The sequence below is a fragment of the Chaetodon trifascialis genome, chromosome 3 (genome assembly GCF_039877785.1).
Source record: "Chaetodon trifascialis isolate fChaTrf1 chromosome 3, fChaTrf1.hap1, whole genome shotgun sequence".
NCBI lineage: Eukaryota > Metazoa > Chordata > Actinopteri > Chaetodontiformes > Chaetodontidae > Chaetodon > Chaetodon trifascialis.
The window spans coordinates 24,282,233-24,304,280 of NC_092058.1; the positions used below are offsets into that span (position 1 = coordinate 24,282,233).

General features: G+C 45.7%; 2 protein-coding genes across 6 annotated transcripts in view; both read right to left on the reverse strand.

Annotated features, from left to right (window-relative positions):
• Window positions 1–615: 615 nt before the first annotated feature.
• Window positions 616–4,597, reverse strand: sla2a (Src like adaptor 2a). Of its 2 annotated transcripts, XM_070959121.1 has the most exons (7): window positions 3,147–4,597; window positions 2,932–3,025; window positions 2,755–2,841; window positions 2,284–2,387; window positions 1,816–1,968; window positions 1,605–1,734; window positions 616–1,207 (listed from the first exon to the last, which is right to left on the reverse strand). In XM_070959121.1, exons 1-7 carry the CDS (start codon window positions 3,217–3,219, stop codon window positions 1,084–1,086), a joined length of 765 nt encoding a protein of 254 aa, XP_070815222.1. In that variant the 5' UTR covers window positions 3,220–4,597; the 3' UTR covers window positions 616–1,083. The 2 variants fall into 2 exon arrangements, with proteins under 2 accessions (XP_070815222.1, XP_070815221.1); XM_070959120.1 differs by lacking the exon at window positions 616–1,207 and having other exon boundaries at window positions 1,327–1,734; window positions 3,147–3,315.
• A 1,122-nt stretch (window positions 4,598–5,719) lies between these two features.
• Window positions 5,720–22,048, reverse strand: part of ndrg3a (ndrg family member 3a) — a 40,703-nt gene continuing 24,374 nt past the window's right edge. For 2 of the 4 annotated variants that reach the window (XM_070958232.1, XM_070958233.1), the window contains 14 exons: window positions 19,749–19,854; window positions 19,468–19,588; window positions 19,237–19,299; window positions 18,146–18,206; window positions 17,073–17,159; window positions 10,120–10,176; window positions 9,692–9,795; window positions 9,355–9,420; window positions 9,214–9,265; window positions 9,064–9,111; window positions 8,925–8,960; window positions 8,787–8,838; window positions 7,456–7,494; window positions 5,720–6,928 (listed from right to left, as the gene is read on the reverse strand). In XM_070958232.1, the coding sequence (XP_070814333.1) occupies window positions 6,756–6,928; window positions 7,456–7,494; window positions 8,787–8,838; window positions 8,925–8,960; window positions 9,064–9,111; window positions 9,214–9,265; window positions 9,355–9,420; window positions 9,692–9,795; window positions 10,120–10,176; window positions 17,073–17,159; window positions 18,146–18,206; window positions 19,237–19,299; window positions 19,468–19,588; window positions 19,749–19,854 (1,065 nt within the window). In that variant the 3' untranslated portion in view covers window positions 5,720–6,755. The remainder of the gene's footprint in view (window positions 6,929–7,455; window positions 7,495–8,786; window positions 8,839–8,924; window positions 8,961–9,063; window positions 9,112–9,213; window positions 9,266–9,354; window positions 9,421–9,691; window positions 9,796–10,119; window positions 10,177–17,072; window positions 17,160–18,145; window positions 18,207–19,236; window positions 19,300–19,467; window positions 19,589–19,748; window positions 19,855–22,048) is intronic. The other 2 variants (XM_070958234.1, XM_070958235.1) reach the window with 1 other exon arrangement.

Here is a 22,048-nt window from a genome sequence, read left to right on the forward strand (position 1 = left end):
CCACTGCCTCTTCAGCCTCCTGTCCTCCGGGAGGAGAATGAGGAGCCTACGGGCCAGAACCAGCAGACTGAGAGACAGCTTCATTCACCAGGTCATCAGGATGCTGAACTCCCTCCCAGCTCTCCTCCCCCTTCCTTCACTGCCCTCTGCCCCCACAAACTCTGGACACTGACCCCCCCACATCCACTCCCACCCCACCACCACCATCATGCACAAACCAAACGGCACTAGCCACTTTACAAACTCAAAAACTCTTTTACAAACCTAAATTGCACTATGTACAGTCAATTGCTGTACAGTACAGTCTGTTTACAAATTGTAATGTACATCCTTTATTTATTTTTGATATACATTCCACACAGTACACTGTTCATATTTTGCCATATCATACTGTGTATCATAGATTGCCATATTTTTCCTAGAACTTGTATATATTTCTTATATATATTTTATATTATATTTTAGATTTTAGATTTTGGTGTTTATTGCTGTTTGCACCAGGGATTTGAGGGAAACGATATTTCAGTTCTGTGCATGTCCTGCACATATAGCAGCACCGACAATAAAGTTGACCTAACTTGACCTGAAGAAAATATAGACCAGGCTATTTTTTTTCAGGTGGTTATATTTGTATGTGTTGTTCATTTATCACATAACTTATATACATTATTGGATTCCAATAACATAAACATGACAATAATCACATTCCAATATCATTCACATTATTACATTCAAACAGGAAGTACAGATGAATGTTATAAATTAAGAGAAACATTCAACTTCTGAAACCAAATGAGAGCAAATGTCTCACTTCACTGACATTCAGTTTCCAGCTCACACCTCCACTGTGTGCCGCTGTGGACACAAAAACCAGCCTTCTTGCTGACATACAGTATGTCACAGCTCCAAATATTGTAGTGTCTCAGCCTCCACCCCCACTACTCCAGTGTGGTGTACAAAGACTACATTTGGGCGCACAGGCGACCTCTTTCAATGGCTTGCCCAAACTGCAGATGAGACAGGACAGTATCTGACTGCACTCTGTCTGAATTCATTCTCTCAGACTGATCCAGCATTTTTTCCTCAAGTGTCCCAGCTGTGATTGTCGCTGTCGGTCATTTGGAGGTAGGAGGAGATGGCCTCCCTTAGCCCCTCGCTCACCAGAGAGTTGTCTAATTCTGTTCTCTTTCTCTTGAGGATTACTGACCTGAGGGAGACAAAGGAGGATTTTCAAAGACTTGAATAAGGAAAGTGACCATAGTATTGATCATAATACAAAAACAAAGTGCTGCAATTACTTTTGACACAATGTCCTAAACATGGATTCAGTATAGGAGTCTAGATGTTGGGCGGTATTAAATGACTATAATCTGCTGAAGGATACACAGTCAAACCTGGATGTTACACAGTACAACCACAGTCCTATCAGTTGGTTGATCTGTTTGTATCATAGTTTCAGCAAAAACTGAAAATAATAAGCCTCATACAGACAGTTTTCTAAGCAGGAAGCCACCAGGGGCTCATGCTCTACTTCACAACAAGTAATAGAGTGACATCTTGTGGCATTCATAAGCAGAGGAAAAGCTGCAGAGAGTCTGCCACACCTGCTAATGTCCTTCCAATTGATCGTAGGCCTCCTGACAGTTGTGGGTATTGGCCTGGCCTCTCTTGCACCGTCAAAACCCTGGATGAAGCAAGGCTCCGTCAGCCGACAGCACAATCCATCTGCAGTCTCTGGGGAAGGAGGTGACATTTTAATATGGCTCTTTTCGAGTTGCCTCAGGCAAGGAAACAGATCACATCCTCAGCACAGACCTGAGTAGTGTTCCACCAGGTGATGCAGGGAGGGGAAGGTGAGTCCTGGAGATATGTAGACCCAGCCATTTTCGAGGTGAGAGATGCGGTAGTGCTTCACACAGTCCAAGTATGAGGGGTTGCTCCTCTTCAGGACAGACAGCGAGTAACAATCTGAACAGCAAAATGACACACAGATGCAGCAGTTGCAACCACATGGCTGTTGAGTCATTTGTTCCAGTATTGATTCAAAATCCTTATTCTTCTTAAACCATAATTCCAGTTGTTTCTGATGTAAATTAAGCCCTTCCAGTGGCTCAACTCATTAGAATATACTGTCTTAAAATTGTGAAAGCTGTATTAGAAATGAAGAAAATGTTGACATGATATTTTACTCATTTTATGTCCTCAGGTTAAAATATTGTGCTTGGACTCAACATGTTTATAATGTAACTGACAATGAGAAGAAAAAGGAAACAGCCCTCTAACCTCTGTTTGTCTCTGACTCTCGGATCAAGAAGGCTCCATTCAGGTTATTTGGCTGCATAAGCAGCTCCATTGCTTTGTACCTGCTGATGCCTGTGAACAGCCACCTGAACGGAGAGAAAACGCATTGGGACGGTAAGACAATGTCGTCATGCAGACAAAAAAAAAAAAGATATTTTACTGTTGTTTTCATGCTTGGAAAATTCAGTGGAACCATATCAGAGCACATTCCCCACTGGAGGAGGACTGAAACTGCAGGAGGCAGAGACTGATGTCATGTCACTGGAGAGAACCGAAGTCTTGTTCCAAACCTCTGTCTCCACTGAGGTCAGGTCACCTACACAAGACTCCTCCTACCCGACAGGGAACTCCCCACCTTTCATTTCACATCTGTACAGCTCCTCTGCTTTCTCTCTCACACACACAGTGATGAGACAGACATCTTAATACATGTTCTTGTGACTTAATGCTCACCTGTGTGTCACCTTGGCGGTGTAATTGGTGGGAACGTAGCTCTCACAGCCTGTGGTTGTGGATCGCACTATCATAAAATCACCGTCACTGTTGGAGAAAATAAGCAGTCAGGATTAATTGTATCTGTCTTGGTGAAATCAAAGGTGAGGGTGAATCATTAGGAGCCACATCACATACTCTGATAAGATGGTGAGTTGCTCCCCAATGCACAATTCTGTGCGGCCAAAGGACGGGTAGTTACAGAGGGATACAATCATGCTGTCCTGGTGGGCTGCACAGAAAAAGGAGGAGATGGCTTAATAAGATCAGTTTGTTACATTTAAAAAAAAAATAAATAAATAAATAAATAAAAAAATAATAATAATAATAATGTGTTGATGACTTGGTGATACCTGGTGTTACAGTTTCAGGTGCATTTTCTAGAATTGTCCGGTTGGATTGACATCTGATGGGGCAGGTCCCCATATTCTTTGGCCTCCTGCTGATTTGAAATGGCTCTTATGGCTGAAAAAGAGAGACACAGGCAAAAAAAAAGGAGTGAGATGGGTCATGATTAATATGCTTTAAGGGCTCCATAACCTTCACATTCGTAATTTCTTTATCCAACTAGTTTTCGCATTACAACTGATATGAGTGAAAGAGCTTACAGGTACACTATTTTGTAACCTTGCAACAAAACCTAGGTACAGGAAGGTGTTTGACCACAACAAGAGGCATTGATATCCTGTGTTAAATTTCCGTGCAACATGTTAGCAAGGAATAAAGTCTACTTCACATGAGAAGGTAGATTCAACTAATGAAAAGATAAGATTGTATTCTTATGATGCACACTGCTTTTTCAAAAGTGAATAAAGCTGCTTGAAATAATAATTAGAAACAAGTTTAGCCAGCAAGTGATTCATTTGTATGATAATTGCCGAATGAATGTCTTTGATATTTCCTATAGCACAAGAGGCAGTAAGTTTACTAATATTCAGGTGGTAAAAGTCAAGTCATTGGGCAAAAAGGAAAGAGAGAAAACTTCCTTCAAGCAAAAGATCATCATACTCACCTCCACCAGTTTCTGTTAGAAATGTTCACCCAGAATTACACTCTGCACAAGTACAGAACCAGACCCTTCTCTGGTCCACTGGTAAACTCCAAATGTTTGTGATGAAAAATGCTCGTCTGTCGTCTGCACACACGCGGGTGTCTGTTACATATGTCTGATCTCAGTTCCCACTCAGGCCTGCTGATCAGTCACAATGACCGTGTTCCCTCCTCTGCTCTGTTCCCATGAAGGCTGCTGTGTTTTCGCAGCTGTTTATAGTGGGGGCTGACTGAAGAGACGAGGCTTCCTGCATGCATGCATGCATGTCACCCTGCTGCAGCTTCCTGTGACGCTCGAGACCTTGACATCCTGACTCAGAACGGCCCGTGATGATCTCTCTGATGCAGAATGTTTTCAAGTGGAGCTAACTGTGCATCACTTGTTTATGGAATGATGTGCATATCTGCGCAAGCAGCATTTACATAAACATGTATGAGCACCTTGTGGTGCAGTGTGGCGATCTGAAGCAGTGACATCATTTCACACACCGTTTGGGTACATTTAGCTGACACTGGTCAAAACTACATGTTGTCTGTGATGTCTGGTTATAGAAAAAAATGACTCTATTTCCCCCATCAGTCTAGTGCTCTCATGCATTCAGTTACTGTCAAGTCATGATAAAATGATATCACTGATGTGTATGTCAGATGTGAGTAAAACCTCTGCAGAAGCATGACAAAGGTTCCCCTGCCAGCCTACTCCTACCCTGATTTATCAGCAGTCACAAGTTCATCCATCATGCTGACGCCGCAGTCAATGAAATGGAGAAGTAGTGGAGCAATGCCAATAAGGGCATTTTGTGCAAATAAATCATGTGTGTGTGTGTGAAAAAGTCAAATGAAACTGTGTGGCCCTAAGATATACATATTCATTTCTGTACATCAGAGATGGCAGAAATGATCTGTTGGTTTCAGTCTCTGCTGAGATGAACGTGCTCACAGACAATAATAAGACTTTGATGATGTCACAAAAATGTTAGATCTCTTCTTGTTCCAGTCTTTGATTAGATGTGTGCTGAATTTCTAGTGAAGCAAAACTCTGCTGTGGATGGAAACAATAAAAGAAGCTTTACCAGAACAAAACTGTGTGTTAGCACGGATGGAATGAACTTATCAAAAATGGAATCAGTCCATGCCACAGCAGGGTTCTCAAAGCGGTTCATGTAAACCTGTTTTCTAACTCCACAGTTTTTTTTAATGGTAAAAAAGTTTTACAGTAAATACAGGAGTATCATGTTAAACGGTTTAAATTTAATGCACAAAGGTTGGGACACAAAACCATCAGAGTGCACTGTAATCCAATCCAGCACCACAAACTCAATTGTCCCAGTAATCAATGCAGCGTTGTTGAGTGTTATTGCATTATAGGCCACTGTACAGATATTAGGTCCACCCCTGTGTGTACTTGGTCAGTTTAATTTCCATTTGCCATCATTTGAGGAAAATTGCAATGTTGAACAATGGAGAAGCCAGCATAAGACAAGCCTCAGAGGGTGATTTGACCATCAAATTAACATCTAGCGCTTTATTCCGCTGACATCCTGTACATCTTTCAAGTTTTAGTCAATCTCTTCATCTCAATTGCAGCACAGCTGACCATTGTTTTTTTCTTAATGTGTGCTAAATTTAGATTGCATCATCTATGATAACAGAAGCTGTCACTCAATGAGGAAATAAGAACTAGTGCGGTTGGAAACGAATTCACCACAGTCACCTCACTTTTCCACTAACAGAAGAAAAGTACAAGCAGGTACTGCACTGAGACATCAGTCCTTCACTTTGCTTCATTCAGAGGCATCCACTACACTTGCTACTTTTGTACACTTGGGCAGAATTATTGGCAATGTGCTGATAAATTCAAACACCACACATGCTGTCATGTTGTAGCTTTATTCAGTAGTAATATAAATGAGCTGAATCAGCAGACAGTGAGAAGCACCACTGGGCCCCTCAGTGAAGGGACTCATACTTTTCACATCAAAACCCACTTGTTAAAACATCACTGAATAATCTATTCAACTGAACAAAAACATCAACACAGAGCAGGAAGAAAGGAGATGAGTCCAATTACAAAAAAATACCCAAAATAAACGAACGTGAAGTGACAGAGTTGACACACTGGTACATGACTTCTTCTAACAGTGTTCAAAAGCAGCTCTCGCCAAAGCGTTGATTTAGTTTTACGGACAGTGTGCTACAGTCTGCAATGGTTCCCCCATCTATCACCCACTGCACCTTCATTTCTGCAGCTATGGTAGGTTTAGTGATCCCTCTGTATACGTTGTGACTAATTCGGTACCACGTTGCAGCAAGTTTGAGATTAAAATACAAGTGACTCACAATCAATGTAGCACACAAGTTTAGAGTTCACAAAGGAAGAGTTAAAATGGTAAAAGTGATGTACCGTGCAATGGAAAAAAAAAAGCCTACAAGTTGCTTTGAAGCCATGAAAGATTTCTACAGTGTGCGTGAAGACATTTAAAACAAAGACACTGTGAAAAAAATAAATACAAGGGGGGTGAGGTGGGACAGTCGAGTCGATCATGTGGTTTGACCGTTTGAATATGCGACACGTGTGAATGTAGTTATGGTCTCTGGTAGGAATGTGACTTTGACAGTGTATTCAGTATTCAATATTTTAATAATATGCATCTGTTAATATATTTATTACATCCTTTTTCTAATCACATAGTTCATTATAGATCCTCCTGGCGTGGAGTTGCTTAGGTGCGGGATGAGAGAGAGAAAGAGAGAGGGGGAGAGGGTGAGAGAGAGAGGGAGAGGAAGAGAGGGAGAGGGAGGGAGAGGGTGAGAGGGAGAGGAAGAGAGGGAGAGGGAGGGAGAGAGAGAGAGAGAGGGCAAGAGAGGGGTACTTAAGTTACTGTGGGAGTATGCAGGGGGTGGGGTGGGGTTTAGCAGGAGACCTCCATGGTCTGGGGCCCGGCCTGGTTGTCCAGGGCCCCGGTGGCGCTGCCCTCCAGCAGGCTGTTGAGGTTGTTGCGGCTGCGACTGCTGTCCATGGAGGTGATGCTGGAGGAGGAGGTGGTGCGAGAGCGAGCCAGACGAGTCATTCCTGCTGACGGCACTGAAAGAGAGAGACATGCATTAATATTCCACTCATGCTGCACAGGGACTCAGTGCAGTGTGGGAACACCAGATATCCAGATGCAACAACAACACAAGTGCTTACCATGCAAACAGTTCTCAAATATGGAGAGTAATCAAATAAAAGAAACATATCACAGAAAATGATTGCATCAGTGTCCACTGATGGGAAAGAAATAAACATGAAAGCAATACAAGAGCAAAATACGGCATTCTGAACTGACGGGAAGCAACACCAGCAGCTCATGCAACAAAATAGGACACTGAGGAAAGATTCCATGCTAATAGGACAAACTAAACTCCTACAGGGAGATGAATGTGTGTCAAAGTATGCAGAATGATCTCACTGTGTATAATTCTGGCTGTATCTGCCACACTGAGCTGCTGCTGAATACCAATACGAAACAGAGCTCTCTGGAGAGTTTCTGCATATATTGACATTTATCCACTGTGGAGCGTCAAAAGTTCAAAGTCTTCTAGTCTGCCAGCTGCTCAAGAACCTGGTACCTGATTCGTTGCTCAGGTGACTGAGAAGAACGTAGGGAACTGTAAGCAATGGTTAAAGAGGGAAAGAAAAAGGGAGAAAGAGACAAAGGTTGAAAAGGTAGCTCTCATGTTGCTTCATCCCACCATGGTGTATTTCTGATTCAAACGGGGGCTCTGTTGCAGCTCGGTGGACGTGGAGGACATAAAGCTATCTGCTATTAACGACAAGGTAAGAAATAATAGCATGTGTGCAAACTAGAATCTTTATTTCCTGTTCTTTTTTGGTGGTTTCTCGTGCATTTCACACTGTGGCAATGTGTTAATGACGGAAAAGCAGCTTTCAGAAACACGCTGAGGTGTTAAGATTTATTTTCCACACTTTCTCTGCATGAAAACACTCTTTTTAATCTGCTCTAATCCTGCAGTGGCATTTACACAACAGGGAGACTCGGTGGCCTTTAAAGCAACACTGAGGCACCGACATACGAGCTACACCAGAGGGTGCCTCCCACGGTGAAAGGTTTTGGGAACGGCAGAGAGCAAAAGAGATTTAGCATTACAGAAAAACACACAGAGACAGGCATCATCTGTATGGCCTGAGCAAGCAGACCTATATTCATGGCTTCATCCATCCATGGAGCAGAGTCTAGTTGGTGCACTGAAGTCAGTATGGCCTGACAGAAATGTGTTGTCTTTGCAGATGAATGACTGAAAACCTGGAAGCCTGTTTAAGTATGCACTGTGAACGTCTCTAGAAAGAGACCACATCATTAAACAGTTGTGGATAGAAAAGAAAAGCACACCGGGAAAAAAAAAAAGAAATAGAAAAACAGAGGGTATTTTTTCACGCCTGCTCTGAACTGAACAGGAAGTGAATTTCTGTTCAGCATATCTCGAGTGCCACTTCATTTCAGTCATGCTAGAAGCACTTACACCTCACCTACTGAGGGATGTGGGGGCCACACACTGCGAAGAGCGGAGAGGAAATGGCGTTAGCATCCACCGTGCCTCTCAGGCTGCTTCTCCGTGACCAGGCTGACAAAAAAAACTCTCTTTTCATGCACTTCTGGCAACAGTCCAAACCCCATCGGCAGGGGTGGTTAGCAACAAGCTCACAGCAGACTGCAGCGAAAACAAGCCTCGTTCAAGCAATTTTTTTAACTGCACTCACGTCAACAGGAAATTCGGCGAAGAATAAGGACAGACCTTTACCACAAACACGTCAGCCCAAAAAGTAAACAATTCTTGGCCATTTAGTGTACTCAGCTAGTATGAACCAGTATCATTTTAAGTTTTGATGTTCTTACTCACTAACCACAGATAGCAACAGACATGTGGACATGTTTACTTACTGTAGCCCATTCCCTGGACAAAGTACTTGAAGGCCTCAGCAAGTTTCCCGGGCTGTAAACAGACAAAAGGAAGAAAGTTATGAGATAATTTAGACAAGAAGATGACACAGATGTGTGTCTCCACAAGCAAAAACCCACCTGAACAACTTGGGGCAAGCCTCCACAATCAGCCATCTGAGAGGAAAAGATCAGTCTCATTAGTACAGTCTGTACAGTCAAAAATGAATATCATCTATTTTATTCATTCATTCAACAGATGCATCGCAAAAAGCTTCACCTTGAGCAGTGTGGTCTTGGTTGGATTTAACCTGGAATTGCACTCCACCTGAAACATCAATGGGAGATTACGACTGAGCTCAAAAACAGAAATAACTGAAAATGCTTCTCAAAGCTTCCAAGATAACTGAGACGATGGCGTGTAACTCACCACAGCCTCCACAGCGGGTGATGTGTCACCAACCACCAGCAAAGCAGGGCACCTACGTGGGAAAGAGACGCGCTGTGAATACTGTCAAACCAGTGCACTCAGAGACAGATGTTTGTTTGTCTTCTTAGTCTCAGAACCTACGTTAGTGTGTTGACCGTGTCCTCGTTCAGACCTACAATGGGCCTCTCGATCTCCAGGTCCCGACGGCTAGTGCAGGGAGACGCACCATGATGAGTTGGAGCATTGTGATCTGGCTAAAATGTGATGTGACTTGGCAAAAATGCAGGTTTAAATTAATATTATACCCTTGTAGTTTGTATTGTGTGAGGCTTTGCTTCTTTCTATATATTTAGATGCGGCTTACTGCGAGGTGTAACGCTAGACGCTGTATCAGTAAGTGTGATCAGAACACAATAAATGAGGGAAAATGCTAGAAAAAACATTCATGGACAGTGTATACACATAGACTGCATCATACTATTGGTAGGAGCCACAGAAGAGGGCCAGGTTGTCCTGGTTGATGTCTTGGGCAATGTGGAGGCGGTAGGTCTGGATCAGCTCCTGGTTCTCTGTCAGCTCATCCTGGTGAACAGAGCGGTAAAAAAGATCAAACCAGGAAAGATTTTTTGAGCCATAAAGAGCTTCATTGAAATAAATTAGAAATTATGCAGTGCATGTCAGTAGCAAACTGAGTCTGTAATATATGAGTCACAATCTACCAGTCTACGTATCCAGGCAGACAGAAATAGAACAATTAGTAAGATGTCTGCTATTTCATCTAAAGGTGTCAAGGGAAATTAAGAAACCCCCCCTGAGGTTCGGTTATCTTTTACACTGTCAATAAAAAAGGTCAACATCACTCATGAAAAAGCACAAGGTGGGTAATGTACAACAGGAGAAACTCACAGTGCTGAAGTGGTGAGCCATGACGATGTCCACCAAATTACTGGTCCAGCCAGACAGCTGCACACAAGAGGGGACATTATTGTTATGGCTATACAGCTATGCGTGTGTCTACATGCAGTGTATGCATTACCAGGTTTAAAATTTGACTTTGAAATGTATAAAGGAAGCAAATACATAGATAAGCCATGTTAAAGGTTTAGAGACTGTGAAGGATGTGGTCTACTGGAGACACACAGCAGTAGTTAGGATGCATACCATTATAAAAGCAAGCTTCCTGACCTGCAGGCAAGTCATACCCCTCTGTCTCTCACTCCCTGTCACGATCCAATAATATTTCATAGACTTTGCTAGGTTGAACCAAATCATAATGAGAAAACAGGTGAACTGTGGTCATTTTAATCCATATGGGGAAAAAGGTAACATTGAATTCCCTGTGGCTCCATGACTGTGTGCAACACTAACGCAGCAAAGAATGTTCTCCCTCAACAATCTTGTACAGTACGCACACAATGTACACTTCACAGTATCTAATTATAGCAGTACACTACAGTACTGTGACACATCATGACCTGCACTCGAAGCCAATTATTCCACTCAAAATGAATCAAATTCAAGTGAATGAACACTAGAAGTGCTGCGCTGATAAGTCAGTCAAGTAAAATCTGAAGCTGAGTTTTGATTAACTTTGAAATGCCCTTAACACAAAAACTGTAGGCAAAATCAAATTAACACAGGATTAGAGGCCCTGCTGGGGCCAGTAAATCCAGCACTTTCAGCCAGAAAATAAAACGACAGTTACGTATGTAACTACGGTTCTATGAATCCTGGATGACCGCCAGAGGCGGTGCCTTAAGCACTGAATGACTCCGTCTCGCGCATGCGCAGGTCGAGAACCAATACCAACAAAGTCACCTGTGAGTGACCCCCTGACGACCCCGGACAGGCTATAACTTCCGGTGTCGTCAGAGGATCTGTTCCTGCAGAATCTTCTCGCGAAGCCACAAGGATTCTGAGTGACTGAACGCTCTGGCGGTCATCCAGGATTCATAGAACCGTAGTTACATACGTAACTGTCGTTCTATTTCATCCTTCCTGACCGCCAGAGGCGGTGCCTTAAGCACTGGATGACCAATACCAACAAAGTCACGAGGAATCCAAAATGCATACCTCATTGACTGTAAGCAGCAAAAGTGCTTGGTGACGCCCACGAGGCTGCGGCACATATCGCCTGCAGGGGAACCCCTCTCAGGGCAGCCCATGATGTGGAGACACTTCTCACAGAGTGGCATCTCACGCCAGCAGGCAGGGGACGACCACCTGCCTTATATGCGTGGCAAATGACGTCCACAATCCAGTGAGACAGACGGTGTTTTGAGAGAGCGCAACCTTTCTTAGGACCACCAAAACACATAAATAGCTGGTCCGACTGGCGTATGCCCACAGTCCTGTCCACATAGGTTCTCAAAACCCGTACAGGATACAACAGTACCAACTTCTCGTCCCCTTCCCCTACTGGCGGGTCAAACAGAGCCAGCTGGATAGGTTGATTAAGGTGCGAGTTTGACAAAACCTTAGGCAAGAATGCAGGATTCGGCCATAAGGTGACCCCTGAACCGCCTGAGTTCCACCGCAGGCAAGAACTGCTGATTGACAAGGCATGAAGCTCACTAACACGTTCCGCCGAGCTCTTGGCAGTCGTGGGGGACGCAGTCTCAGAGCCCCCTTCAAGAAGATGGACACCAACCTGTGGCATCCCACCGTGTCGTTATCGACTGGAACATGTCGAGATGAAATGGCGGACACGTACACCTTCAGGGCAGAGGGGGACCAACCGCTATCCAGGAGAGACTGCAAGAATTCCAAAATAGTAGGCACAGAGCAGTGCACAGGGTCCTCATGCCTCCCTGACCACCAACCAGAGAACAGTCGCCACCTGTTCTCATACTGCACCCGGGTAGACTGCACCCTGGCGTTCAGAACAGTATTCTGGACGGTGCTTATGCACTCATTCAGCAGTGGATCGGGCCCTGCAGAGGCCAAACCCACAGCTGAAGACGGTGAGGGTTGGGATGCCACACCCGGCCCCCCAGATGAGACAGGAGGTCCTTCCTGTCGGGGAGGCGCCATGGTGGGCCGTGACAGAGCCTGTGCAGGAGAGGAAACCACGTGCGCCTTGGCCAGAAGGGGGCCACCAGCAGCAGTCTGTGGCCCCGCTGAAGAACCCTCTGCAGCGTTGCCATAATCAGAGGGACTGGCGGGAATGCGTACAGGAGAACCTCTGGCCATTCGTGTGCCAGGGCATCCTGCCCGAGAGGGCTGCTCTCCTCCATCCAGGAGAACCAGAGAGGACAGTGGGTAGTCTCTTCCAAGGCAAAGAGATCCATCTCTGCCCTGCCAAAGAGGCCTCAGATGTGGAGTACCACCTCCGGGTGAGGCCTCCACTCCCCTGGGGAAGGCTTGCAGCGGGAAAGGAAGTCCGCTACCTAGTTCCGCAGGCTGGGGGCTGCCCAAGTCAGGAGGCCCCAGGTCACCTGCAGCAACCGCATTGACCTGGTACTCTCTTGGTGATTTATTTGAGAAACAGTTGAGATGTTGTCTGACGGTACCAGCACATGCTTCCCCCTCAAATATGGGAGAAAGTGCTGGAGCGCCAGGTGCACAGCCCGCAGCTCTAGCACATTGACATGCTCCGTGCGGGCCTGAGCAGACCACCGCCCCTGAGCTGCTCTGTTCTGCCACACTGCACCCCACCCTGAGAGGGAAGCATCTGTTGTGACGGTCTCCCGACGAGCCGGAACAGAACCCATTCGCATGCCCTGTAACATGAAGGCCCTTTTCCTCCATGGAGACAGCGCAAGGAGGCAGTCCCATGACACCCTGATCTTCCTGTGCCTGTGCCACTTGGCATCCAAGTGAAAGCTGTTCAGCCACCGTTGAAGAGGGCGAAGTGACAACAAGCCCAGAGGAACAACGCTCGCGGCAGCTGTCAACTTGCCCAGGAGGCGTACATACTGCACGCAGGGCAACCACCTGCCCTGCCGGAAGAGGGGAAGGAGGCGGAGGATGTCTTCCACCCGCCGCAGTGATGGACAAGCCTTCATGGTTACAGAGTCTAGGGTCACACCGAGGAAGGTGATACTCTGGGAGGGGATCGGACAGCTCTTTTTGATGTTCACCCTGAGACCCAGCCGGGCTAGGTGAGCCAGAAGAGCAGCCGTATCCTGCACCACTTGAGACTGGGAAGGCGCACACACCAACCAGTTGTCTAGATATGGAAGGATCTTCATGCCACTCAACTGCAGGGGAGAGAGGGCTGCTGCCACACAGCGGGTGAACACCCGCGGGGAGAGGGAGAGGCCAAAGGGTAGCACCCTGAACTGAAAATGACGGCCTTGAAAGGCAAACCGAAGGAATTGCCTGTGGTGAGATATGATGGGAACATGAAAATAGGCATCCTTCAGGTCAATGGAAGTGAACCACTCCCCTTTGGCAACCACACGCAGAACCTCTGCCATGGTGAGCATGTGAAATGGCATGACCTTCAGAAATCTGTTGAGGCCCCTGAGATCGAGGATGGGGCGAGATCCGCCATCTTTCTTTTCCACCAGAAAGTACATCGAGTAGTATCCCCTGGGCTGTGACAGGGGATCTACCGGCTTGATGGCACCCTTGACCAGGAGGGCAGACAGCCCTTGGTCCAAGGCTACGGCTTTTGCCGGGTCGCCCATGATGGTCATTTTGACCCGGCTGAAGGCAGGGGGCCGGCGTCGGAACTGCAGTTTGTACCCCTGGGCTAGGGTGGACACCACCCAGGGGTCCGAGGTGTAAGCAGCCCAATAACTGAGCTGCTGCTGGGAAAGCAGCCGACGACCGGCCCAGGAACTTCAGTTCCTGGCCCCCCGGCCTTTGGAGGCTCTGGGGGGGCGCCAGTTAGCATCCAAGGCCCGAGGCTGACTAGAAGGCTGACAATCAGGGGCCCGAAGAGCCTGAGTTGCCCGCTGAGCGGGCTGCTGCACTGGCCGTTGCACTGGCCGCTGCGGCCTCTGGTAGCCATCAAAATAAGCCTGTGGCTGAGAGCGGCGCTGCGCAGCTGCTGAAGAACTTCTAGGTCGAGCAGGGGGAGGCACGCTCCTGTGGAGACCTGAGAGCTGCTGTCTTGTCTGCCTGGCTTGGACTGTCCGCTCTAGTGCCTCTAAAGCGGCTGACCCTCTGAGAGCAGCGATTGAGCCAGCCAAACCTGGCGGCAAGCCTGAATCAGGGTGGACATCACACGCCCTAGCTCCCTGGTCATTAGGGCGAAAGCCTGCAGAGACGCATCGCTAAATTATGAGCTGATGTGTCCTGTGTAGTCTCCTGAAGGCAGGCTGAGAGGGCGAGCATGAGGTGTGACATCGAGTTACCGATGCGTCCCATACGAGCCGCTGCATCATACGCTTTGGAGAGCAAATCACCCGTGACACGGCACTGGGGTGAAGGACACCTCGCATTCACCCTCAGGGCCTCATCAGGAAAGACCATGAGTGCAGCCACCGTCGGCTCAACAGCTGGCATGTGGCCAAGGCCAACTTGGCTGCATCCTGCATGGCTGCCAGTGTTCAGCCATCAGATGTTGCATGAGAAAGAGCCTTGAATCTCTCCAACATGCATGCAACTCCTTCAGGTACTCCTCTGAAGGAGGCACAGTGAATGTGGCAGGGGCTGAACTGCGCCTGAAAAATGCGCTCACCCGAGTCGGTTGGGCTTGCGGCACGTCTAGCTGCAGGCGAGCCAAGGCCATGCGAATGATGGCCCCCATGGAGCTACCCTCTGAGCAACCACCTGAACTATGGGCCGAGGAACGAGAGCCCACTTCTGAGGGATGGAAGACGGTGTCATGAGAGACAGCGTCCGTCCCATATTCCCCAAATTCAGTGGCCGAAGCCGCTGTTGAGAGGATGTCATCCTCTGGACCCGACAAGGCCACAGGAGGGATGTTCCACCCCAGCCAGTCTTGCCGCCCTCAGTGCCCGGGGCATGAAGCTGCAGCTCATGCAGGGGTCCTCTGAAAGACCTTCCCTCAGGTGCTCGAGGCCAAGACATGAGGGGCAAAGGTCATTACCGTCCTCAGGCTGCAGAGGAGCCATACAGGCGGTACAGGAGTGAGAAGACATCATAATGGCGCTACCAATTATGAAGAACCACTCTCAAAAACAATGTATAACACAAATTAACACAGCAAGCACCGTTGCTAACTCCAACTCAAGAAGGGACGCTGTCGAAACAGTCCGATTAGCTCGAGCGAAAGCACTGCTGCTAACCATAACAAAACAGAACAACATACCTATGCTGGGAGAGGGAGCGAAAGCACAGCCGTCACCAACAGGTCGTTACTGACAAAGCAGGTACAACAAAGTTGCTACCAAATAATAAAGTTAGCTTAAGCGGACACACTGCTGCTAACTATAAGATAACAGAGCACACCTATGCTGGGAGAGGGAGCGAAAGCACAGCCGTCACCAACAGGTCGTTACTGACAAAGCAGGTACAACAAAGTTGCTACCAAATAATAAAGTTAGCTTAAGCGGACACACTGCTGCTAACTATAAGATAACAGAGCACACCTATGCTGGGAGAGGGAGCGAAAGCACAGCCGTCACCAACAGGTCGTTACTGACAAAGCAGGTACAACAAAGTTGCTACCAAATTATAAAGTTAGCTTAAGCGGACACACTGCTGCTAACTATAAGATAACAGAGCACACCTATGCTGGGAGAGGGGGCGAAAGCACAGCCGTCACCAACAGGTCGGTACAGACAAAGCAGGTACAACAAAGTTGCTACCAAATAATAAAGTTAGCTTAAGCGGACACACTGCTGCTAACTATAAGATAACAGAGCACACCTATACTGGGAGAGGGAGCGAAAGCACAGCCGTCACCAACAGGTCGGTACAGACAAAGCAGGTACAACAAAGTTGCTACCAAATAATAAAGTTAGCTCAGCGGATACACTGCTGCTAACTGTAAGAAAACAGAGCACACCTATGCTGGGAGAGGGAGCGAAGTCACAGCCGTCACCAACAGGTCGTTACTGACAAAGCAGGTACAACAAAAGTTGCTACCAAATAATAAAGTTAGCTTAAGCGGACACACTGCTGCTAACTGTAAGACACCAGATATGCTGGGAGAGGGAGCGAAAACACTGCCGTCACCAACAAAGTACATTATGCGCTGATTAGCGGTACCTTACCGGTCGAGTCCAACCGTGAGATGAGGCTGAAGAAAGGAGCGTCCGCGATGCCGGTGAGACAGCACACACCGCCTCCCGGAGGGACAGCTTGCCGCAGCCCTTGGAGGGCGAGCATCTCGCAGCTCCGACCAGCAAAGAGCGGTCACAAGGCTACCGGCGACAAGCGTCTAACTGTTAAGTACGGTGATAATTAGCTTAAAGCTAATGCTACGACCGTAGTATACCTGCGAAGCGAGAAGAAAAAAGGAACAGATCCTCTGACGACACCGGAAGTTATAGCCTGTCCGGGGTCGTCAGGGGGTCACTCACAGGTGACTTTGTTGGTATTGGTTCTCGACCTGCGCATGCGCGAGACGGAGTCATTCAGTGCTTAAGGCACCGCCTCTGGCGGTCAGGAAGGATGAAATAGAACCTTAAACCTTATCTTTTTCAAGTCTCTTGAAAACAATATAAGTATATCATGGATATAAACACAGACTGGAGGTTAGCATGAATGATTCTTTAAGTGCTAATCTTATTTACTTGCATCATATAGAAGAATAAAATGCTCAGAACAAAAAACATAAAACAGTGAGCGTAAAATAGTAATTGGGGTAGAGAGTATAAAGGAAGGCAAAAAGGCTGGAAAACTGAACATAACTAGCTGGTGAATTATTTAAACAGCAGCTCTGTGCTGCAGAGCATACAGACGACTCTCGAGGTTCATGACGCAGTGGTAACACTGACCTTTGAAGCTGCCCAGTCGATCCAGCCTTCGGCACATGGATCGACATTGATCAGAACCAGTCCCTCCACCAGGGTGGGGTTGTTCAGCTGGGAAGGAGAGGATGCATGTAAACTTAGAAGTGTGAACTCTAAGCGCACCACAGCATTGTGCATGCTGCGGTGTGTTTAGAGTCCTGTACAAACCAAGTGTGGTTTAATCTTGACAGGATCCACTGATCCAGTGAACTACAGAAATCGTGCCATGCATAGATATATCTATGCATCTTAACAATGAAAAGTTTAGAATTTTTCCCTCAACAGTGCTGATCCAGGATCAAACCACTGCAGTTGTGTCTAGCATGACAAAAAGTGAAGCATATCTGTGCATTTAAATGAGAACATGAAACAGTGAAGATGGAGGCCTGGGCTTCTTCATTAAGGGACGTGGTCTTGGAATCGCCTGAAAGCAGGAAGAGGATGTCTGGGGAAATCTAAAATCATCTCATCGAATGCTGAGTGAGTACTGATGCTGCTTTCAATATGATGCAATGCAGCAACAGCTGCTACAAATCTATCAAGGGTACACACATTTTGTTCCAAGCCGGTCAGAGCAAATGCATTTCAGAATCAATTTCCTTCATTAATTCTAAACAAGAGCAGACTCTCTCTTAATCCCCAAACCTTCCCTTTTTACCCCTGACCACCATCCTCTCTTTTCATTATTCATCTCTCCATGCTCCCTCGCTCCTCTCTGTCACTTCGAGCTCTTTCTGCTCTGCTGTACACAGATCAAGCTTATTTTAGCTCCGCTGCGTTGAACGTGGAAACAAGACGAAAGCAACTGAAAAGGAGAGAATCACCAAGGTGATTCATCATCTGGGAATGGCTGCATATGCAGCAGACTGTGGAGAAACCTGGTGCCCTGTGTGGGCTTGATGCAAGGCTTTAATGTTCAGTAATGCAACAAGCTGCAAGCTGTGCGACCTGAAAACCTTCAATTATTACTGACGAGACAGAGAGAAGGACGAAAAAAAAAAAAAAAAAAACTTTGGGGAGGTGGGTTGAAGGTGTCGTTGCTCTGGTCCTGGACTTACTGCAAAGCGGGTGAGGATGTACGCTCCCGCTCCCACGCCGATGCCGATCACGCTGTTGACCCTGCAGAGAAACCAGTGTTCATTTTAAGTGTTCGCTGACGTCCTTTTATTGCATGGCTAAACTGTCATGACAAAGTAAAAGAAACAAAATATTGACAACAAAAATCAAAGTGAAATCTCACTATGCACTGACGAGTATGAAGGGAAAGCATGTCTTTAAGATCCGTATGTTCATGTTTTATTTTCTAAGAATCCAAACTGTAAGGTAGATCACAGCAGCCATCTCAAATACAAATTCTCACTGCCTCTATGCACCCTTCTCATTGGATGGTAAATATCAATTATTTGATTGGGTTTGATGTGTGTATGTATATATGTTAATTCCCTTACAGGACTGAATTTAAATATTACTATAACTCAAAGTTCTTTGTGGATTCAGGGCATGATGGCGATTAGCTTGCATTGCTCAGCTAGCAATGTGTTAAATTTAACCAAGCCGAGCTCACGGTACACATCTTTTTCATTCTGCAAGATGATTTCTGATTTCTCACGACACATAAACAGACACTCACTCGGCGCAGTGACAGAGAGGCCCTTCACAGGCTGATAATTTGCTTATTATAACGTCTGTAACATCAAATGTCAGAGGAGCTACGCAACCAAACATGCAGAGGCCATAGAGGATTGTTGTGTTGCAGATATATGCAGAAAATAAATACATGTGAATGAAATATTGCACCTTTTCTTACGAACGTCAGGCATTAATGTTTATATGATATGAAAGAAGTATAGTAAGTCAGTAACACTTAGCCTGAGAAAAATCCATGAGATTATCATGAAACTGAAAACTATTACTAAAACATTGGCTAAATTAGATTAAAAAAAAAGCCAAATCAAACAAAAAGACTAAAATCTGATTTAAAACACACAATAATTTTCAGGAAGAAACGACGACTCAAAGTAAGTTTTAAATTCTTGTTGAAAGTCACACTTAGAGAAACCACCAGTTACTGTGGGACCGGAGGTAAATAGTCAATTCATGCACATTATCATTGATAAGCTACGGGGGGGGGGCTGGGGGTGTCACTCACTTGAGCTGAGTCATCACAGATGGCAGCATTTCAGCCAACTCGTCCATGGTTGGGTAGCGATAACTGGAGACAGATGAAACGAATGGATGGATGTTTGAGAAACAATGAATGTGATTCCATTAGCAAATGAACTACCAGCTCACTTTACATTCGAACTAAATGAATTGATTGCGGCACCGAAAATAAATGCGTTCCCATTTATCAGTGCTTGAAAGCCTGTCTGACACCCACCCGCTGGGGAAGGGAGGCGCACCCTCTTGCTGGCCGGGCGCATCCACATGGACCACTGCAAAGTGCTGCGTGATCTCCTGCATGTCCTCATAGTTGAACAGGGTGTTGAAGCAGGACTTGTCTAGAAAGGTGTGAACAGAGGACACACTCATCATCATGTGAGAGTTCACGAGTTTAAACTCCGACGGCTGGCACGACCGTCAGGTACGGAGACTAAAATAAAACACTTTCATCACATCCAGGACATTGTGCATTGATGAGTCCACTTTCGGCTGACTCACGGTTGAGGCCGATGTCGTGATAGGTGAGGATGACGGGTCTGTTGCCCTTGGGAACACCTCTCATTGTCACATGGAGAACGCCATGGGGAGTCTCGATGTCATGCTCCTGCAGCCATAGAGAAGAGAAGAGCACTCAGGACTGACGGAACAATACACGGCGTGCATCAAGAGGAAAGTCTTGCACAAACATTTCACTACTTTCATGTGACATGTCGGTCTGTGGCGAGGCCAATGTTGGCACATTTAAAGGATAATTCTGGCATCAACATAAAACCACAATTCTGTTTTTGTAGCTATAGCCTCAGGCAACCCTGATTCCAAATAGTTGGGACCCTGTGTATAACATAAATACACAGAATGTGATCATTTTCTAAACCTTTTTGACATATGCTCAATTGAAAACAGTACAAAGACAGTATATCTAATCTCATCAACTTTGTAAATATTTGCTTATTCTGAATTTGATGCAGCAACAGATTTCAAACAAGTTGAGACAGAAGCAACAAAAGGCTGAGAAAGTTGTGTAATGATGACACATGAATGTATAAATGATATTAATACATGGATGCTAAAACACATAAAAGAGTGCAGTTCATTTCTTTCTGCATGTGAAACTGGTAAAGTAGTATAAACTGAACTAGAGCTGAATGATAAGTACAATAAACAATCACACTGCGATTATTTTGACAGATATTGAGACTGATTTGAGTGGGAAAGGTAATTTTTTGATTTCATTTTCATAGAAAAAAATATCAAGAAGATGATGTGACTGATGCTGGGGTTCGTACCAAACAAGCATGTTACTCCCGCCTGGAGAATAACATTTGTAGGCCGGGGCATCTCTGCAGCACTCATGCAGCATGCTTCACTTATAATGGTATGTTGTGACCCATTTTATCTTTTTTAAAAAAATTGCAGCTCCTGTGATTTACATATTGCACATAGCCATATTGTGATTTCGATAATATCTGGTTGTTGTTCAGCCCTACACTGAACTGAATGTCCTCGAGTGCGCTCTGCAACATCTGTGCAACACATACATCATCACTAGAGATGAAAATGAAAAATGAAGTTGCATAGTGAGCAGTGGAATATTAATCACAATGTGTGGGCTTTTTTTTTTTCTTTACATGAACATTACCTCAGCCAAGGACAAAGTATACTGACTGATCAAGTAAACGCATGTAAGGAAAAGGAGAGTAAAAGAAAATTCACTCTCATTAATGCTTGAGCAAAGCTTGAACACGTGATTTTACAAAAATCACAAAAATCATATATAAGAGACGCATACTGACACACACAAGTAAACACCTAGTCACCAACACAACATTTGGGGTGTGTATCAGATTGAGGATGCAAAGCATGCACCTCTTCTGCATCACACATCCCCCTGTACCCTTGGACAAACAAAGGACTGAATGGGCTGTCTGGGAAACAGTCTTTTTATCCAGGGGTCTGAAGCTCTGAGCGCTTTCACAAGCATGACTCTGCAAAAATCAAAATGTCTTTGCAGAAAGACCCATTAAAATTCAAAGAGCTCACGCCAGCTTCATCATTTTCTTTTGAATATCTTTCTCTATCGAGCATGAGGAAGGCCCACGTTAGTACTTCACAGTGCTTAAGGCTTAAGGGTAATTTCAGCAGACACTAAATTTGACTGGAAGACATCTTTATGTGATTAAGATAAAATTAGGTTAATGGATGACGTCAAAAACAATCAGATCATGAATGTTTACGACATTCAGAGAGCATGTAGGAAGTGACATAATGGGAAGTGTTCAATATACAGGAAGCGACAAAGCCAGTTTCCAGACTTCCCTCAGAATCACAGCATCATTCTACATCACACACACAAAATACACATACTCTCGAAGGTCAGCATGACTTAGGGTGTACAATGGTAGCTACGCGTGTGTACTGCACAGAGCAGCAGTGGCGGGTGGGGCCCAGCACTCGCCTGGTCTCAAGGCACACCGGTCATCAATAATAAAGAGAGGGAGCCTGAGCGGGAGAGAGACACAGGCTCTGGCTGACAGACACAGAGGAAGCGTGACTCTGACACACATGTAGCTGTTTCTCTCCTGGGTTCCCACTGCGGGCATTTAATGGAGGTGATGGATATGTGTCACAATCTCTTCAGAGGAGATGAAGGTTAATTCTCAAGGACAAGGCTGCAGTAATTTGCATCTGCAAACTGTAATGGGCTCAGCAACACAAGAGGGGAAACTACTGATGAGCTATCTTCATGTGTGTGTGTGGGTACGGAGATTAGCCTGTCGCACAAAACTTGAAAACTATGC